At 33.0% G+C, this 21,040-nt stretch overlaps 1 protein-coding gene across 4 annotated transcripts in view; it reads left to right on the forward strand.

Annotated features, from left to right (window-relative positions):
* The window catches only part of LOC140439953 (uncharacterized), a 772,922-nt gene extending 752,096 nt beyond the window's left edge, over positions 1–20,826 (forward strand). For all 4 annotated transcript variants that reach the window (XM_072530146.1, XM_072530147.1, XM_072530148.1 and 1 more), the window contains 2 exons: positions 3,000–3,300; positions 20,514–20,826. In XM_072530146.1, the coding sequence (XP_072386247.1) occupies positions 3,000–3,300; positions 20,514–20,596 (384 nt within the window). In that variant the 3' untranslated portion in view covers positions 20,597–20,826. The remainder of the gene's footprint in view (positions 1–2,999; positions 3,301–20,513) is intronic.
* Positions 20,827–21,040: the final 214 nt, after the last annotated feature.

The raw sequence follows: 21,040 nt of genomic DNA on the forward strand, positions 1-21,040 counted from the left end.
AAAAATTTTTATTTAAATCAGTTGAGTACTTTCGGCATGTGACATACCATCTTCAGAGCTTCGCTTTAAAGGTTACAAATACCTCATAGAAGAAAAATTATCAATCTAAAACACAAAAAAAAAATAAGAAGGACAATGCATCTGTTTTAAGGGTAAAAGCTATTTTATTGTTGTAAAAATTACATATAACAGTTTAAAAGGTGCTTGGTATACCAATGGCTGACCCGTTAAAAGCAATGATTTTTCTCATATATTGGGTGCTTTTTTTAATAAGACTTTTATCGTATGACAGCCATGGCTGGTTTTAAGATAGTCTAATCTAGAGGTCCAATTTTCGATGATTTGTGGCCGTATATCGGCAATAACGCTGCGAATGTTTTTCTTCAAGTGGTCCATCGTTTCAGGCTTATTGGCATAGACTGGCGACTTTACATATCCCCACAAAAAAGAAGAGGCCAATCACGGGTCCAAAACGTGAAACTATGCGGTTAACAAATGTTTATTTCAATAAAACAAATATGGCACGAGTTGTATAACATGTTGGGTCGTCCTTTTGAAACCACAGCTTCTGCATAGGTTGTTGAAATGAGAAATAAAAAAGTCAGTAATAATGGCTTTACAGCGGTCACCATTGACTGTAACGTTCTGACCAGCATTATTTTTAAAAAAGTACGGACCAATGAATCCATTAGTCCACAAAGTACACCAAACAATCAATTTTTTTTGGTTGCACTGGTGTCTCAACATACACTTAAGGATTATTTTCACTCCAAATACCTACGACAGTTTTGTTTGTTGACATAGTCATTTAACCAAAAGTGTGGTTCATCGCTAAACAAAATTCGTTTATAAAAAACAGGATCAATGGCAATCTCGTTTTGGGCCCATTCACAGAATTTACACCTTGCTAGGTGATCGTGTAGCTTCATCTCTTGAACGAGTTGGATTTTGTAAGCACGTAACTAATCTTTCCGTAAAATCTTGCAGAAAGTGGATGGGCACTTATCCAACTGCTGTGCACAATGGCAGATAGACTGATTCGGTTCATCCTCTATGCTACGCTCTACATCAGCAACAACTGCTTCTGTAGGCAGTGTACGGTCGACCATAAAATGGACGTAGTGCGCGATACGTATTTCGAAAAGAACCATGATTTTTAAAAGAAATTTGCACAATTTAGAAGCGTTGTTCAGGTGTCATTCTCTTTATGCTAAAATTCCAAACCAAACTAAACATAAATCACTTGACAGCTGTCAAAAGCAATTATCCTTCGAGAAGAGATCCAAAGCAATTATCCTTCGAGAAGAGAGTTACACTTATTATCAAGAAATAGCAAAAAAATTGGGTGGTGGCGCCACAAAATCAGGTGTAATGAAAGTTTGCAAACGTGGAACGACAAAATCAGCAAAAAGATCTGGCAGAAAACCCAAAGTTAGTCACTACGATGTGTGTAGAATATGCCGACTTTCTGTAGAAGATCGTCGCAGATCCGCAAAAGATATTAACGGTATTGTCAAATCAACTAGATTACAAATATCGGACCTCACTATCAGAAGAAAGTTGTGTGAAAATGGATTGCGAGCACGAATTCCTAGAAAGAAGCCGTTCCTAAACAAAAAACAGAGGCAAAAACGCATTGATTGGGCTTTGGCATACAGAGAGTGGACAGAAGAACAATGGAGTAAAGTAAATTGGAGTTATGAAACCAAAATCTCGATCTTTGGGAGTGACGGAGTGAAGTTTGTTCGCCGCCGACCGGGAGAAGACCTTTTGTCCCAGTGTACTACGGTCACTATGAAGCATCCTGTGAATGTCATGGTATGGGCTTACATGTCCACTAATGGAGTTGGACGTTTAGCAGTAATAGAGGGCAATATTAATGCAAAAAAATATCAGGAAGAGATACTGCAAGCCAAACTGCTGCCGACTATCAGAGATTTGTTCGAAGGGGATGCCCAACAATGCATCTTCCAGCAGGATGGAGCGCCTTGTCATACGGCTAAGCCTGGAAATAGTCCCGATCTAAATCCAATAGAAAATTTATGGTCAAGGCTGAAAGTCTTAGTATCACGCCGAAACCCAAGCAACAAAAGAGAACTGATAGAAGCCATTATTCAAAACTGGTTTAGAGTTATTTCACCAGAAAATTTGGCTCGTCTCGTCAACTCTATGCCTCGCAGAATTGAGTCTGTTCTAAAAAACAAAGGTTATCCTACCAAATACTAATTATGTTGATAATAATCATTGTACCATTTTTTTTTTAAATATATCTACTAATAGCTAACGGCTGTTTTTTTATTTATTTTTTAATTTTTAGAGTATTTTCCCCCTTAAAATAGATGTTAAATATTAAGTAGAAGCATAAAACAATGTAATAAAATTATAGATAAACTTATAAATAACATAAGTCTTGTGAAAAAGAGGAATGCTGATAACAAAACTAAAATTTTTGGAAAGTTTCCAGAATGTTGGCCACTAGTGTATATTTTTATCATTGCTCCATTTTTGAAATAAATCGTAGACCAATTATACCTCTTTCTTGACTTTACCGAAAACACACGAATCTTAAATGACAAGCGTTGTCATAATAAAATACAAAGTTGATGTTGTCAAAGCCGTTATCTAGCTAACCAAAATCGTCCCGAAAGTAAAAAAATCAATTAAAAAATTAAATACTTTTGATTTAATAAATTATACCAAAAGTTTTATTTTCGGGACAGCTGCTGAAAAAAATATTTACGATTAAATTTTTAGTTTCATAATAATGCGTTTATTAATACAAATGTTTTTAAATATTCTGTCTTTATAATAATAATTTTTATGACTTGACAAGTCTATGTAGTCATATTTCTGTATGTATTAAGTACAACAGAATTAGCAAAAATAAGAATAATTACAAATTATTTGCTAAACAGTTGTCATGTAAATAGTAAATATCTTTACCATATGCACGAATCTAGAGCGAAATTAAATCCTGAATAATGGCTTTTCGTTTGCAGATGCACTCTAGCCGTTTTCGCAACGATGTTGAATTCGAAGATATCTACGACGCATCCGACAATGGCGTCGACGTCCAAATCGAGAAGTCAATCTTCCGTTTCGACGCTTTGCCGGGCCTAGAAACCACTCAGTCAACATTTTCCGTGAAAACACGTCCCGATCTATTCGACAAAGGCAAACTAAGGCTGCGCTGTTTGGCGACCTTGTTTACCCTTTACGATGCTTCCAGAGAGGCGGAAATACGGGAGGATGCTCCTAAACTGGCGCTTGTCATGGTACACAAAGATCAAAGAAGTAAAGGTAAGTACGGTCATTTTTACATTTAAGTTTAAACTTTTAATTAAACATCAGTTTAGCTTTTTTAATAAATTACGCAGATGCACTGTATAATGACAATCAAATAAAATGGAAAACAAAATATTAAAGCTACATATAAACCGCTTTTAAAAGATGTTTTCATTTGATATTATTTACAAACTGAAATCCACAAATACTTGATTCAATTTTCGGTCTTAAGAAGCCGTTGTGAAATACAATTTTTAAGATCAAAAAAATGTATATGCAAACTAAAGTTTTATTCTGAGGTTGCAGTCATTATTAGGGCAGGATAAGTAAAACTCTGTTCTTTTATCAAGTTTTCGCAAAATTTATTTGCTTCTTCAGGATATGCTAAAATATGGTTACAATTATTTTATCAGTAAACACATACATTTACGGTGTAGGTAAAAGTTTATGGTCGGTATAGTAGAATTTAACAGGATATCTAACACAGATATTATTTCAGCGAAAAGACAAAAAAAACAATCATTTTCCCGTTGGTCTCTTCTTCACATTCCTTATGGACGTCTATTAGTGAACGACAGACGATTATTTTCGATCCAGCTTATACGTAAGAAACAGCGACAGGGTTGACTTATTACATATTTAAAATAAAATATTTTATTGATTCAAAAAATTGGCGATCAGTGGCGCGGTTATATTGCCATTCAAAACTGGATGATGATATTAAAAATGAAACACTAATTGATACAAATACTGGTACAAAATTTCTTAAATCCATGAAAAATTTACAGATTTTTATGTTTATTTGACGAAATTGTAACCCAATTTTGAATAAAACAAGATAATTTTGGCAACATCGCCCTTCATCCATTCTCTTGAATGGTAAAAGGCATACGAGACAGGCCGAATGCTATGCTATGTATTTCTTTTTGGAGGTAACTGCGTAAGTGTAAATATAATAATTAAATATGCTTTTACAACAGAAGAACAGGTAAAAATAATAAAATAGTACTTTGGGGGCAATTCAGTACAAGAAACTATCAATTTATTTATTATGGCTTTTGAAAATAGGTCAATACCTATAGAAAAAACTGTATTGCCCATTATTCATCAATTTGAAAAGTTTGGCTGTACTAATGGCAGATATAAAAAATGCTGCACATAAGATCAACCTCGCGTAAAAAAAATTTCTCAAAAACGAGAAATTAGAGAAATTCAAGTTTGTGCATTGGCTGAAGCGTCGCCTTGTTTTAGTAAACACATTGCCGATGAAGTTGATTTGAATGCCAAAACAGTGAGGAATATTTTGAAAAGAAACAACTACCATTGTAATAAAGTGTAGGCAACTCAAGAAATATTTCCTGAAGATCAATTTAAACTGATGCAATTTTGTGAAATTATGATGGAGAGATACCATGCAAATAATAATTTTAAAAAAAATATTTTTTTAATTGTTATTTACATATGAGTGCTCCTTCACAATACACAAGAAACATAATCCATCCGTTGTACGTTATTGGTCTCAGGAGAATAACCATTTGAGTGTGTCTGTGCGTACGCAATATCCACAAAAGTTGAATGTTTGGACTGGAATTTTGGTAGACCATATTCTTCTTCTTCTTTTGGCATCATAACCCTGGATGGGTCTTTGCCTGTTTGGCTATGTCCTTCCATTCAGATCTCTCTTGTGCACTTCTTCTCCATTGTCTTATGTTCATTGTTTTCAGGTCGTCTTCCACGTCATCCAACCATCTCGTTCTGTTCCTTCCTTTTTTTCGCCTTCCTATGGGCTTCCATTGTAGACCATATTATTGGTTCTTTTTTCATTGAAGGCAATTTAAACGGAGCAAATATCTCCAATTACTGCAAAATCAAACTATTTCTGCACTTCAACATCTTCAAATTAACTTCAATGAAGTTTGGTTTCAACAAGACGGCTGTCCTGCACATAATGCAAAAGCTGTTAGAGACTATTTAGCGTTAATTTTTGCTAAACGTGTCATTAGTACAGACGGTTTAATAAAATTGCGCCCTTGGAAATCCGAGTTAACTGCTCTAAATTTTTATTTTTGGGGGATGCTAAAAACGAAATTGTACAAACATGAGTTCGAGCGAGCCACCAACTTGGAGGAACTGAAAGAAAAGATAATCCAACTTAGCCAAAACATATCGGCAGATGAACTCAACGCCATGAGAAATGCGTTGTATAATAGACTTGGTTACTGTTCATTACAATTTGGTGATCTGTTTGAAGCTTTAATTACCTAAGAATTTGGTTTAATATTTCTAATTGTTTGGAATTATTTTTTATTTAAACAGTAGTGTTGGAATTATTTTTTATTTGATTTCAGTTTTATACAACTAATTTTTATTTTCACACCTACTACTTCAAAAGATATAAACGAAAATATCGTTTCAAAGATATTATTTGGAAAATACACCGTCAGTTTAAAGTTAATATAATACACCTGCTCCTTCCTAATGCTTTACCAGTACTGTCTTTATTTATTATGCTTTATAAAAGACCAGCCCACTATAAAACATGTAATACGCATGCCACAACAAACTAGTTCTGTTTGTTTTGCTCGTTACTATAGTGTCCTTTGCTTAAAGAGTGTATAAAATGAGTGATAAAAAAAGTAATATTTATATTGATACCGAACTATTAATAGCTGCAATACAAGAAGAAAAATGCCTGGGATTTCTGACACGAAATACGAGCTTTTGAACGAGTGGTTGAAATAGTGATTGCAGATTTTACTAATATATCTGAGCAAGAAAAGAAGGATTCAGGCAACTGAAGAAAATTGGTACCAGATTGCATAACTTTTATTGTACAAGTACCTAATATTTGTTGGAATGAAATTAGTTTATACAAAATTAAATTTTTAAGTCTTGCCAAGAGACGCGTGCGCCTATAACAGTAAAATAATTTGGAAAAGAATTTCTAACAGAAGTGGCAGATCTTGTTAATGAAGTAGATGTGTTGATATCTTCTAAACGGCTTATTGACAGCGTATGTGAAAATTCTCTTATTCGCACTAAATTATGTAAGAGGTAACATGCTTTTACAATTTTTTTTTTAGTCTGAAAGATACAATTAGAGGTCTATAGAAAATACGCCATTTATTGGTTAATATACGAAACGTACATTCTATGAATCGTCTAGCTCGTGTCAGTCGGTAATTGAAAATTTTTTTCTTATAATTAAAGTTCTTTCTTGTATATGGACGTACGACGTGTCTGGTCAATGCAAACACTTCGTCAGCAACAATAACATATGGTAGAGCTGTTTCATCACCATTAGGTAATGCAGAGTCCTTTTTAAGGTTCAGACTTTCGATTTATGAAAAATTACGAAAATATTTATGAAATTTTCTTTTATCTTCTCTGAGGCTGGAGTATAATGTTACGAATGCACCTATTACGTTTCGCTCTAGTACAAGGGGGTATACCCACAACCTCTTTTTCTTCGGTTTTTGTTGCCGTCTTCTACGTAAAATAATATAAACGGCAACGGCGCGCGCGATGTTGTTTCTTCTTCTTCAGTGCCTTATCCGGTCCGGATGTTGGCGATCATCAAGGCTATCATGGTTTTGTTGACTGCTCTGCGAAACAGCTCCGCTGAGGTCATCCCAAACCATTGTCGGAGATTTTTCAACCACGAGATACGACGGCGTCCCGGTCCTCTTCTGCCAAATACTTTACCCTGCATAACACATGTTGTTTCGCACATACATATTGAAGAACTGATCATACGCAGCATTTAAAAATACGATAACGAAGGTGCTGCCGGTCAGCACTGACTTTCAGCGCTAAGCGTCGATTACATGTGAAACGGCACTTACTTACATGGAAAATTATTATTACAATAATTCGAAATGGCCACCATTTGCACAAATACACGCAGTTATTTGACGAATCCAATTATTCTTAATATTATAAGTATGTAAATTATGTCGGATTATTTCAGCAGCATCAACAATTCGTTGTCGCAATTGAGTTCTGTGTTAACTTCATCCTGGTTGTCGTATACTATTGAGTTTAGATGTCCCCAAAAATAAGAGTCCATAACACTGGCATTCGGCGTTCTGGGTGGCTACAGAACGTGTCCATTTCTACCGATCCAACGACGAGAATAAGTGATGTCGAAGAAATTTTTAATATATCTGTGCTGAAGCCCCGTCATAAAGAAACCACATTTCAGAGCGTATTTGTAATGGAACGTCTTCAAGAAGTATCGGTAGAACATGCTGCAAAAAATTTAGATAGGTTTCTTCATTCAATCTTCTAGGAAGTTCGTACGGTCCAATCAGATGATTACCAATAATCCCAGCCCATAAATTTATACTAAATTGTTTTTGAAAATTTGTCCTACGTATAGCCTACGGGTTTTCATCATTCCACACCTGACAATTGTGAAAATTAGACACACCATTTCTCGTAAAACAAGAAACATCTCTACACACAACACTTTGCACGGAAATTCGGGTTCTCTGGTGATTTTGTTTTGAAACCATCTACAAAATCTTAATCTTTGAGGTAAATCGCCTTGGTATAAATCTTGCACCCGTTGGTAGTGGTAAGGATGTAATAGTTGTTCCGTAAATGTCCTGTAAACAATGTTTTTTGAAATTCCAACCATTCTAGCCACAGATCGGATACTTACTCTTAGATTTTATTATTGACTATATAAAAAATCACATCTTCTGCATTTAATCTACCGTTACTTCGTGTTCTACCGCTAGTTTTTTTAGTTACTACACAACCCGTCTCTAATAACCTTTGGGACACATTCACAAAACTTTGGGCATTAGGATGTCGTCGTTCGGGATAGCGATCAACATAAAGTCTAACAGTCCTATTATTATAGGCGAGCGGTTTACCCCTATAAGCAGAGCATCAACCGACTAAAATTCTTTTTGCATTTCTAATGCCCCAAACCTTTTTTATTCGATTCTATATATTTTTCCAAGATGAAATGTATTTTTTTTTAATTTTTAAAAGTGGGCCGGCAATTGTTATTAACAAATAACTTATACAAAAAAGCAATTTCACCGAATTGTTTCGGAATTAATTTTTTTAGGTGTATCTCATCAAAATAAACACTTTTTCTCTCTTGATAATTTTTCGAAAAATGCTTCCTTTTCGAGTTATTTGCATTTTTTTGTTGAAAAAATGCCGTAATTAGTGATTTTTGGGATTTTTTTTTCTAAAAAACTACTAAATGAATTGCAATTTTACAAATAGCTTTATAATCTTTAAACCGTCGGGTACAAGGTAGAATATTTTGACAAGGATAAATTGTTTCTATCTCGCTAAAAACGTGGTCTCAAATATTTCGAATATGCCTTTCGAGAGTATCCCGCTAAGCGTATACAGCGGTTGAGGTGCTGTAGGCGCTAAAAAAAATGCATCTAATGAAAAATTACCACCTTCGAAACCAGCATTATTACAACATTACTTAAGCGCAAAGTGGCAAATAAATGAATGGATTCAAGCAAAAAACAATATTACTTCATCTCTTGATCCATTAACCCATGGTTGGACAATGGAAAATAATTGTTTCGATTTTAATTATTTTGAAGGCGAAACTAATTTAGATATGTTACAAAAGTATTTCTGCTCATGTACCGGAAAATGTTCTACGAAAAATTGTAATTGTATTTCCTATAATTTAGAATGCTGCGCAGTATGTGCATGTACACCAGAGAATTGTAAAAATATTAAAGACGACTCTATTTAAGACAATGAAATCAGCTTATTAGATGGAAATCCTGTTGCTGTTGACGAAAATTTTCAAATTATTGACAATGAAAACGATGTATAATTAATATTATATTTTAATTTTATTATATTTTCAATGAAAATTAATTATATATTGCTGAATGTATTTCACTGTAATAAAACATTCAATAATATAGTCACCACGTATATTAAAAGAAAAATTACATTATTATAGCATTGTAAAAAATTAATTTTAATTGTTTTAATTATAATATGTCTGTATAAAAATAATTAGAAATATCTAATTATCGTACAATTTTTAATAAATTGTACGTAATATTTGTATTGAATTAATTTTTTAAATTTAAACAAATATTTCTACGTGCCGCACGCCTGTATCGCCGCAACCGCTGTACACACTTAGCGGTAGACTGCTCGAAAGGCATATTCGAAATATTTGGGTCCACGTTTTTAGCAAGATAGAAAAAAATTATCCTTGTCAAAATATTCTAACTTGTACTCGACGGTTTAAAGATTATAAAGCTATTTGTAGAATTGTAATTCATTTAGTAGTTTTTTAGAAAAAAAATCCCAAAAATCACTAATTAAGGCATTTTTTCAACAAAAAAATGCAAATAACTCGAAAAGGAACCATTTTTCGAAAAATTATCAAGAGAGAAAAAGTGTTTATTTTGATGAGATACACCTAAAAAAATAGATTCCGAAGCAATTCGGTGAAATTGCTTTTTTGTATTAGTTATTTGTTAATAACAATTGCCGGCCCACATGTAAAAATAAAAAAAAATACATTTCATCTTGGAAAAAAATATAAAATCGAATAAAAAACGTTTGGTGCATTAGAAATGCAAAAAGAATTTTAGTCGGTAGGTATATTCTGTTTCTAAGCGTCCTTTGAGGGGTAAACCGCTCGCCTATTATACTGTCACAGTGAGCTTCATCGTACATAAAACATATCATTATACTCGCGAATCGAAAACATAACAATACCATTTATTCTTGAGCTACAGGTAATTACGACTGGTTACAAATAATGTACCTTCTCTGTATCAAAATAAATTAAACTGTCGGGTTGCCAAATGTAAGTTTTAGTAAAAGAAATTTATTTTTTTTTGAGGCAACAGATGACTTTAGAAAACAATTTATACGAAAGTTTTCTTTTTAAATGATGCATTCTACCCATACCTTTTTGGAACGCAACGTTGCCGGCTGTATTTGCTTTTCTGTGGATACTAATCAAATGAATTAAAATTAATATATTTTTTTTGAAAACGGTTGACTTTATAAAAAAATATTATAAAACTTTTTTGTTTTAAATGCTGCATTTAGCCCATACCTTTAAGGAACGCACTATTTTCCGGGATACCCTGTATATATAAGCACTGATAAAACAATGGAAAGGGGGTGGAAATTCCTTTCACACTATAACTCTTCAAGATTTTGGTCAGAACAAAGCAAGATGTTACTATTCCATATATTAGCGAAAACGTTTCGTTTTGTACTTACAAATATGTAACCAAATATGCAAAAGTAATACTCTAATAATTCACTAATCCTACTAAAAAAGCTCTTTAAATTAAAAGAAACGGTCAGTGATCTCTCATGTTGACTGAAAGGAGAATAATAATGTAAAATGTGACTTATATGACCAGTAATATATTATCGATGATAATTACAGCTACCAGTGTTAGAAAAGATTTGTTCAAAATTTTTTTAAAAAATTCATAGTGTAATCGTATTAGTAGGATTACCTTCACTTACTTAATCCATAAAAAGAAAACAGATTTAAACAAATATAGTTGAATTATAAAATAGCCTTATTTGATTTAATCTGATTGATTGATTAAAACTTGGAAAACAGCCGCCTGGCAATTATTTGAAAATTTAAACAAGTAAAAGCACAGACACACAAAGCACGTGTCTATTTTAAAGATAAATTAAAAACCAGTTTAGTTAATAACACAAAACATTGATAGGTAAAAATATCATACGATTATTAAAAACACAATTAATAGTTACTTGTTTAAAAACTACTTAAAGTGCATTCCACAAATTGGTGATTTACGGCATGTCTTCAATATTAATTGCCAGTCGCCATTGTGACATTCCAACAAGCTCTTCATAGAAAAACTGGCGCAGAAGGTAACTCAGAAGCTCAACAGGTGAAGAGAGATGACAGCACCCACATTTTCATTAAAAAAAATTATCAATGACGTCAAAGATAAAAAGTCATCTAAAAGGCCATTGATTTAGAAATGACAATTAACAGGTTTTAATTTTTCTCTTCATCATCATCATATAACGGGGGTCCTACGGCGATTGCCGCTTCCCGCATTTCAGCCTCCATCTTTTCCTATCTCTCCAATCTCCCTCTTCTAAGCCTCTAGATTGCATTGTTTTTGTAATTTCTCTTCTGTAAGAATTTGGTGGTCTTCCCCTTTTCCTTCTTTCTGGCGGAACATACATTAGGGCTTTCTTTGGCCACCGCTCCTCCTCCATTCTCATCACGTGACCATATTAATTGCCTTCCTTGTATTCTATCTGAAAGAGTATCTCTAATTCCTGCACGGTTTCGTATTTCCTCATTCCTGATTCTTTCCATTCTCGATACTCGACATGACCTTCTAAGATAATCCATTTCCACAACGTCTAGTTTATCTCGTTCATTCTTTGTCATCGTCCAACATTCAGCACCATATGTGGTAATTGGTTCTACAATTGCTCTGTATACGCGAAGTTTGGTATGCATCTTTATTTTATTAGACCACAGTAATGAATTCAGTATTCAGATGCATTTTTTCCCTTGGGTTATTCGGTTTTGTACATCTATCTTAACTCTGCCATCTGCTGGTATGATGCTTCCTAGATATTTATACTGGTTGCAGCCTTTTATAACTGCGTTTTCAAGCCTCAGATCTATGGTATTTCCTCCAATTTTTAAATATTCTGTTTTGCTTATGTTTACAGTAAGCCCCCATTTGGCATATTCCTCAAATAATTTTCGATTCATATAATTTATATCTTCCTCATCGGTTGCAACCACCACCTGATCATCTGCAAATAACAATGTATACAGAGTTTCTTGTCCCACTTCGATGCCCATAAATCTACATTTATTTCTCCAATTCCTCAATGCTTCTTGGACGTATATTTTAAAGAGTGTCGGTGACAAACAGCATCCTTGCTTTAGGCCTTTAGTGACTTTAAATTCATTTGAGGTTCTGGTTCCAATTTTTACACAACTAACTGCATTTTCGTACAATTTATATATCGCTCGGATATACGTCGAATCTAATCCGGACCTTTCAAGGACCTCAAACATTTTCTTTAACGGGACACTATCATATGCTTTCTCAAGGTCTATAAATACCAAATGGGTCTCTCTACTTCTTTTGACACGCTTTTTAATTATTTGTCGTAGGATAAATATATTATCAAGGCAGGATCTCCCGGTACGAAAGCCGCTTTGTTCTTCAATATCTTGTATCTGTCTTTCAACCCTCTTCTTTAATATTGTGCCGTACAACCGGCCCACAGAGCACATCACACTAATACCTCTATAATTGGAACAGTCTCTTTTATTCCCTCTCTTATATATGGAGCTTATATAAGATTTATTTCAATCTTTAGGAATTTCCTGGTCTCCACACATACATTTATTGAAAAGGTCTACTAATAATTCTAAAAGTGCAGTCGGCCCATATTTAACCAGCTCAATGGGAATGTCTCCAGGCCCTGCGGCTTTTCCGTTTTTAACCTCTTTTAAGGTTTCCGTCAATTCAGATAATGTTATTATAGGGATTTCCTGTCTTTCGTCTCTGTTGTCTATTAATTCCCTTATCTTTTCCCATCTGTACTCTACTCTATCCTCTTTTAGCAGTTTCGTATAATATTCTTCCCATTCATTTAACTTTATGAGAGAAATGTTGTCTTCATTTTTCTCATTTTTCCTAAACTGCTTTAATGTTTTCCAAGCTTGTGCCACTTTTGTTCCACCCATAAATCTGTTCAGTTCATCACACTTAGCCTCCCAGTTTATATTTTTTGCCTTATCCACCTCCTTTTTAACTTCTCTATTCCATTTAGCGTACATTTCTCTGTCTTGAGGGTCTTTGGAGTGAAGCCATTTGTGATATGCTTGTTTTTCTTGAGAACTTTCTCTTCTAGTTCCGTTGACAACCATTCAGGTTTACCTTTTTCCGATTTTCTACTTTTCCCAGTGCTTCATTTGCCGCTTCATGAATATATTTTTTAATTACCTCATACAGACTTTCAGGGTCTAAGTCCTTTGTTTCTGTATTTTTTATTTTCTGAGCTATTCTAATTTTATATAAGAACTTTGTCGAATCTTTTTTAAAGCTTTCCAGGTTATATTTTATGTTTTCTATGGTTGTTTCTATGTCTGTTACTTCATCATTTTTGTGACTTGATTGTTCTCTCTTAAATGTCACCATTACTTTTGCAATAATCATATGGTGGTCACTTCCACATTCTGGCCCTCTAAACACCTTCACGTCCTTCGTTTTTAGTTTAGAATCTTTACGCTGAATGAACAAGTCAATTATTCATTTTAAATTACTGGTAGGCTGCGTCCATGTAAATTTGTGTATATTCTTATGGGGGAAGAAACCATTTAATATTTTCAAAGAATGTGCCTCGCAAAAATCTATTAATCTTTGACCATTGTCGTTCAGAATGTCTTCTTCATATTTCCCTATTATTTCACTGTTGGAGCTCTTTCCAGTTCTTGCATTAGGATCACCTAAAATCCAAATTTCTTTCTTCTTATTAATTGTGGCTAGAACAGTTGTTAACTTGTTAAAGTACTCTTCCTTGCTGTCAATCCTTGAGTCATCCGTCGGTGCATATTTCCAATTACCACTATTTCATGGCCATTTTTCTTAATGTCTATGAAGATAATTCTTTCATCTATTTCTTGCCATGATTTAATACATTTTTTCAGTTTCTGATGTATTGCTATAGACACTCCCCTTTTAGCTCGTTCGCTCTTTTCTACGCCACTATAGAAATGCAGGTATTCGTTTATCTTTTCATTTCCTCTTCCTTTTTTCTTTACTTCAGTTAATACACAGATGTCTAGTTTCATTTTACTCAGTTCACGGAAGACCTCCTCCTGTTTTGTCCTTATTTCCTGTATGTTCCAAGCACCCAAATTCATAATCCATTTTCTTTGCGAATTTCGTTTATAGTTTAATCCGTTCGAATTCGGACGGAATTTTTTTCTTTTATTTTTGAAATAATAAATTTACTCCTTACATTTTCATCTTTGTTTGCTTCAACATTTGTATAAAAATACGCGTATTATAGTGGAATAATTAATACCAACCTCAATAAGAAGCATAAAAATCATCATCATCATTCTGGTTTTACAATTCCCATATTTTTCAAGCACGTATTCCCATATTTCTCATGTCTTCATCGATGTTATCAAGGAAATTTGTTCTCTTGTCCTTTTCTTCTCTGACCAATGGGACTATCAAGGAGCGTTTTTCTAGCTGGGTAATTTTGTTCCATCCGTATTACATACCCTATCCACCTAAGCTATAGCATAACAATAGTTAATTTAATAAAATACCGAGTAGACTATATTAACGTTGCAATGTTGCAAGATTGTCTGATTGTTTATTCATATCTTGGAACGCCAACCCTGTATAATATGGTACAGCTTCGATTTGTATTACATTACCTTTGAAATACAAAATATAGTGACGTCTATCTTTCCAATTAAATAAAAATCGTTTATTCCAATATCAGTCAAATTAAATAAAAATCGAAAAAGAGTGTCCGATTTGTTATTTATAAATATTGCTAGTATCGCACTAATTGCTGAAAATCATTAGAGTGTAAAATTGGATTTGATAAAAATTATTGTCCGTTTGAGAATAATATAATTTTATCGTATGTATATCCATACGCGCCAGCGAATAAACAGAAAAATCCTGTGTAACCATTAAAGCATTTTTACACGTAATTTTAAAAACAAAGTTGTATGTAGAAAAAAATAGGAGTGGTGTGTTAACAAATTTAAATTTAATTATAGAGACATGTTCTTCTACATCGAGAGAAGTTTTATAAAAATTAAATTCTATATTAGTTGTTTTTTATAAATTTTAAAACATTATGTGCTCGATGGACGAAAGTTTATGATGCTTGTGTACCTTAATAAAAACGTACTTTGAGAAAATGTTTAGAAAAAGTTAACAAAGTGAAATAACGGTTTTATTGACAAATAAATATATCATGTTCCGTGTAAAAAAGTTAGCTTAAAGAATTAAATATGGCAGAAGTCACAAAGATTAGTCTTCCAAGAACATCCTTTAACCTCAGTGAGACCATCGGCCACAAGAGATGCACCTGCACCATATTCCCCACTGTTGTCAGAAATCTTCGAGTTACTACAGTTAACGCATTCTTCGTTTACAGTGTCTTCACTGTCACAAGAAGTAAGACATAATACTTCATCGTCTTTTGTATCAAAAGACGAGTAAACAAATTTCTGTTGTTTGGCTTGCTGTCGTACCTTCTTTTCACAAGACTTTGGCTTTTAGTCAGTATATAAACCCTAATAGCTACAGCAAGTATCTATAGCTATTAGGATTTCACCTGGTTTTTGTTTTCACGAGCTTTCCTTTCCCTTGCTTGTGTCTTAGGGTAAGTCTGAACTTGTACTGGGGTTATAAATATTTTAACACATTTTTTTTTTTCAGTTGATAGAAATTTAGGTATTTTACTTTCGTGAGTAGAATTAGTTGTATTAGATGTTGTACCTGTTGAAATAACAGAAACTGAATGGCTTGTCTGACCTAAAGTTCCTCAAACTGAAACAAAAAGACATAGACGTGGAGTGGGTAGCAAAAGCCTACCATCCGTTACTGTTGCAGGAACATATAAATCAACTGCAAGTAATTTACTTAATAAACAATGAAATATTATAGTCAATGAACAAGACAGATTAGAGAGGTAGAAAGAATATATTGAGGAGCTGTTTGATGATGATAGAACAGAAATTCTAATCGAAAATATATCGACTGATCCAAACATACCACTCGACGAAATGAAAAGAGCTATAAAGCTATCAAAGAATAGGAAAGCAACCGGTCCAGATGAAATTTCAAGAAAACTAATCAAACTACTCGACGATAAGGGTAAACATTCTCTTCTAGGCCTCTTCAATAAAATATACGAAACAGAACATATACCAACAGACTGGCTAGTGTCAACATTTGTAATGATACCAAAAAAAAAATGCCAAACAGTATAGCTATCATTGCACTATCAGTCTGATGAGCCATGTACTGAAAATTTTCTTAAGAACACTGCACTCGAGGATTTACAACAAAATAGAAGTACAACTAAGTAAAACACAATTTGGTTTCAGAAACAACCTTAACCACATAAGCACTCTTCAGTTTGCAGGTCATGGTTCAAAGATGTAGGGATATCAAACAATCGGTATATATGTGTTTTATCGACTTCTAAAAGGCCTTTGGCCGAGTAAACCATGAGAAATTTATAGGTGTCTTGCAACAGGTGGGAATTGATGAGCGAGACCAGCGGATTATTAAAAATTTGTATTAGCATCAATGTGCAAACATACGAATTGGACACAATACAACGGAAGCAGTGGAAATACGACATGGAGTGAGGCAAGGATGGATTCTATCGCCTTTACTTTTTAATAACTACTCCGAATTTATTTTCAAAGAAGCCTTAGTTGAAGATACAGGCATAAAAATCAACGGAATTAATGTCAACAATCTCAGATATGCAGACGACACGGTACTTATTACCTCCAATGAAGAAGAGCTGCAACGACTTATAAACAGGGTAACCGAATCATTTGATAAATATGGGCTAAAACTAGTTCTAAGACAAAACTTATGGTTGTCAGCAAAACGGAGTTACATCCAACAAACATCAGAGCGCTTGTAATAGAGTAGAAAGAGACAATATTACCTATTTGGCCGCAAACGTTAACGCTAACTGGGATATAAATAAATAAATAAATAACAATACGCATTAAAAAAGTCAGAGCCGCCTTCTATAAATTAAAGAAAATTCTAATTGGAGGCCTTTAAGATGTGAATTTATCGACGAGTATTGCGGATAAGTTGGGTTAATCGAATAAGAAATGAAATAGTTTGACATCGATTCAAAAAGAGCACAGAAATAACAAAAATGCTAAAAATTCGAAAGTTCCAATATTTCGGTCATGTAATGAGACATCCAGAGAGGTATAACCTTCTGAAGGAGAGGCCGAGGCAGAAGAAGAACATCCTAGTTAAGAAATCTCCGAGAATGGTATCAAGAGACCATCGCTAATTTATTTAGAGCCGCCGTAAACAAAGTTATTATTGCCAATGTGATAGCCAACGTTCGATAATCGAACAGAGTACTGAAAGAAGAAGATTATTGTTACTAGCTGCTCTCTTTTAACAGTACCGGTTTGTTTGATCTTAGGTCCGACTATTTTTTATTGGGGTTTTCGACAGTGTTCATTTTTGTTTCGTCAGTATTCCCAATCAGTTCCGGTGAAACCGGCTCACATCCTTTATGAACGTCTCTTATGTTCTGAAAAAACAGTGCACATTGTGGTGATTGAAGCTCGTGGCACGGCTAAGACTTTTACATACTAGCTTTCGAATCGAAATCTTGTCAGAATGTCTCTTTATTTAAAAATACCCCCATCCATTTTTATTTAGGCATTTCTTCCACAATCCATAGTCCTGGTTATTTTTTTTTATTAGCCTTTGCGAAATTGAAAGCCGAAATTATGATTCATGCCTATTTATTGTAGACCTGCTTACATTGAATGCCTTTATTGTTTACAGCTTCAATTGCAATTTGTATGACGATTACTTGGTCCTTAGCGGCACTAGTTAGATATTGACTATGGCGCAAGCTACACGATAGTAAAGGTACAATAGTCTTTCCTACATATACAGTGTGTCCGTAAAGTATGGAATAAATTCGATATTTCCTAAATGAAAAGCCTTTTTAAAAAAATCTAAAACACGCCGATTTTTACGTTTAATGTTCTACATTTTACAATAAAATTTCCTTATACAAGGTGATACACATTACAGTGATGACGTCATCGGCTTTTTTTTAATGTAACACCCTCTATTTTAGGACATTTTTACGTCGATAAAAACGAGTTGATTTAAAAAAAGTATAATACTCGGGGTATAATGGATATAATTTGAAAAATATGGGCTTAGAAAATTAATTTGTATTGATTTCTAATATTAATAAATTATAAATAAGTTATAATAAATAACTTGAAAGTAATCCAGTAATTATTAATACATGACTTTATCTTAAATATTCGAATTGTAGCCCTTGTTGTATTTGACAGTAACCCAAAGGTTGTACAAATTCTTGTAGAACCTTGTTTATGGTTTCTTGAGAAGTATTGTTTATTTCTTTACGAATTCTTGTTTTTAAGTCTTCAATATTTGCATATTTCGTTTTATAAACAACATTCTTCAAATGACCCCATAAAATAACCCAAAGGATTGAGGTCTGGCAACCTCGCTGGCCATTCAAAAAAAAACGGAGGTAAATGAAGCGAAAAGAACACAGGCAATGGACAAGGCGATGATTTGGATTAAAGACAACAAGAAAATTACAACAAACTTGGATACATGAAATGCAAGAAGTATATATTATGAAACGGAAAAAATTAAAAAATTAATTATTCGAGAAATAAAGAAATACATAATACTCACATAAGCTATATAAGAAACAAAACATTTAGATACAGAAATAGTAGACAGAGAATATTATATTTTTTTAAAGTGGTGAAAAAAAAAACTGATTGTTAAGAACACGTTTTATAATACAAAAAAAATGGAAAAATGGAATGGTGAATTTCAAACCGATATCGGATAGAATGTGAACAATCAGGTTCAAATAAATGGTATCAACAAAGCATAAGCGTAATAAATGTGTATTTATTATTTCTATGAACAACTAGAGAGAAAATATGAAAAACTACCATTTGATATCAAAATAGTAACGGGAGACTACAATCCTAAGGTGGGAAAAGGAGATACACATATTTAAAAACATAACAGCAAAATACAGTAAGCATAATACATAGAATAATAACGGTCAAACAAACATAGCTTTTGAGACAGAAACACAAATGGTATCAAAACGCAGACAACTTTACAGAAAAGATATATAATATAAAGAGACGTGGATTTCCCCAAATAAAAAGACAATAAATCAAATAAACCACATATCAATAAAGAAAAATCGCGCCCGCAGTATAATAAATATGAATTTGGAGACTGCGAATTTGGCGTTAAAATATAATTAAGTATACTTGAATTTTGGTCCTGAGTGGTCCTGAATATTTACACGTATAACGTGTCAGATAGTTTTAAAGTATGAAAATTCTGTAGGTGATGTTTTCACAATTTATTTTAATAGAATCTGGGATAGTGATATTATGTGGACTGACAAATACTTGTCTCCTAAAACTCAATATATGTAATGTAGCACTGATTTTTAAGAACGGTATAGGAAAAACGAGGTTTAAGCTTACCTCTTTTAATTCTCGAATAAGTACATAATAATATAGAATTGTTGGAGAGAGGTTGAATAACACTTATCCTTCTACTGGCGTCATAATTCATCTAGCTCGTAAGATTTCTCCTTACACTTCAATAGAACCTTATTTCTCCATAAATTCGTCTACGATGAGTTTACTATTTACATACATATATACTCTGTTATTAGATAAACGGCAAGAAAATAAAATTGTTGGATTAATTAAAGTGCTGAGCGGGTTCAAATAATCCTGAAGACGGGCGTGATTTATAGCACTAAAAATAAAATCGCTTGGTTTTTAGTAAAAACTTCTGATGTGAGGCTGCTAAGGAATAAGAATAAGGAATAAGATTTGCTCTTTGAAGAGACTTTCTATATACTGACATCCGACGGCATACCAATTAATTATTTTTCACAGTAGCAGAAAAATACTACCTTTTTATCCTAACAAAAAAACAATACTGGTTGTTGTTTATTATTGTTAAAATTAAAATTAGTCACAATCAATGAACCATTGAAAAAACTAACAAATCCAGTTTAGAATGCGATTTTAATTTTAACTATTTTAACTTTATAGATTTTAAGTCCTATAAGTATTCGCAAATAAACAAAAAAATATCAATAGCCGAGACAAACGTATTAACTGTTTACAACTTTTGTCAGGGCCGTACTGCTAAGGTAATTAATAAGGTAGAAGTTTGAGAAGAATTCCGTCGACAAAAAGATGTTTCTTTATAAAAAAAATGTTATTTCGTTTATTGATTTTGATTATTTTTTTTTTCTAATTCAATTTTTACCATTTCTAATTAGATTAAAAAAATTAAAGCCCTTTAATTATTATCTTAACTTATTCTCAACTACCACACTAAGTTATTACATTAACAAATATTTTTCTTTTGTTACAGGACACTACAACTTCCACCGAGATGTGACCACGACATTCTCTTTTATATTACCCATAATTTCAATAAACCTATTGGTAAATTGAGGACATCAAAGAGATCATAAGTAAATTAAATAAAAGTGAAATTTTAACATTATAAACTTAAGATATTGATGGACGGAATGTGTTAAATGATTGTGATTTTTAATAAATGTGATTTCTGTTTTAAAATCAAAATTGGCAAAATGCGCAATAATTTAAATAAACATGATTATTTATATGATAGAAATAAGTTTAAATAAACGTTATCCCTAAGAAAACAATATCTGTTTATATTACCCAATCAAACATTCGCAAATAAACGTAAAACCGAACCAATTTAAAAAAAAAAGTATGTCTTGTTTATCAATTATAATTTAAAAACAGTTATTTTATTACCCTTTTTTCTTTACAAATATTAAACAAATTTTTACATAGTTCGCTATTTGACCCCACCAACTATTTGCCTTCATGCAAATCGACTTTGACCTAATATTCGCCAACTGTCGA

This window comes from Diabrotica undecimpunctata, chromosome 4 (genome assembly GCF_040954645.1).
Source record: "Diabrotica undecimpunctata isolate CICGRU chromosome 4, icDiaUnde3, whole genome shotgun sequence".
NCBI lineage: Eukaryota > Metazoa > Arthropoda > Insecta > Coleoptera > Chrysomelidae > Diabrotica > Diabrotica undecimpunctata.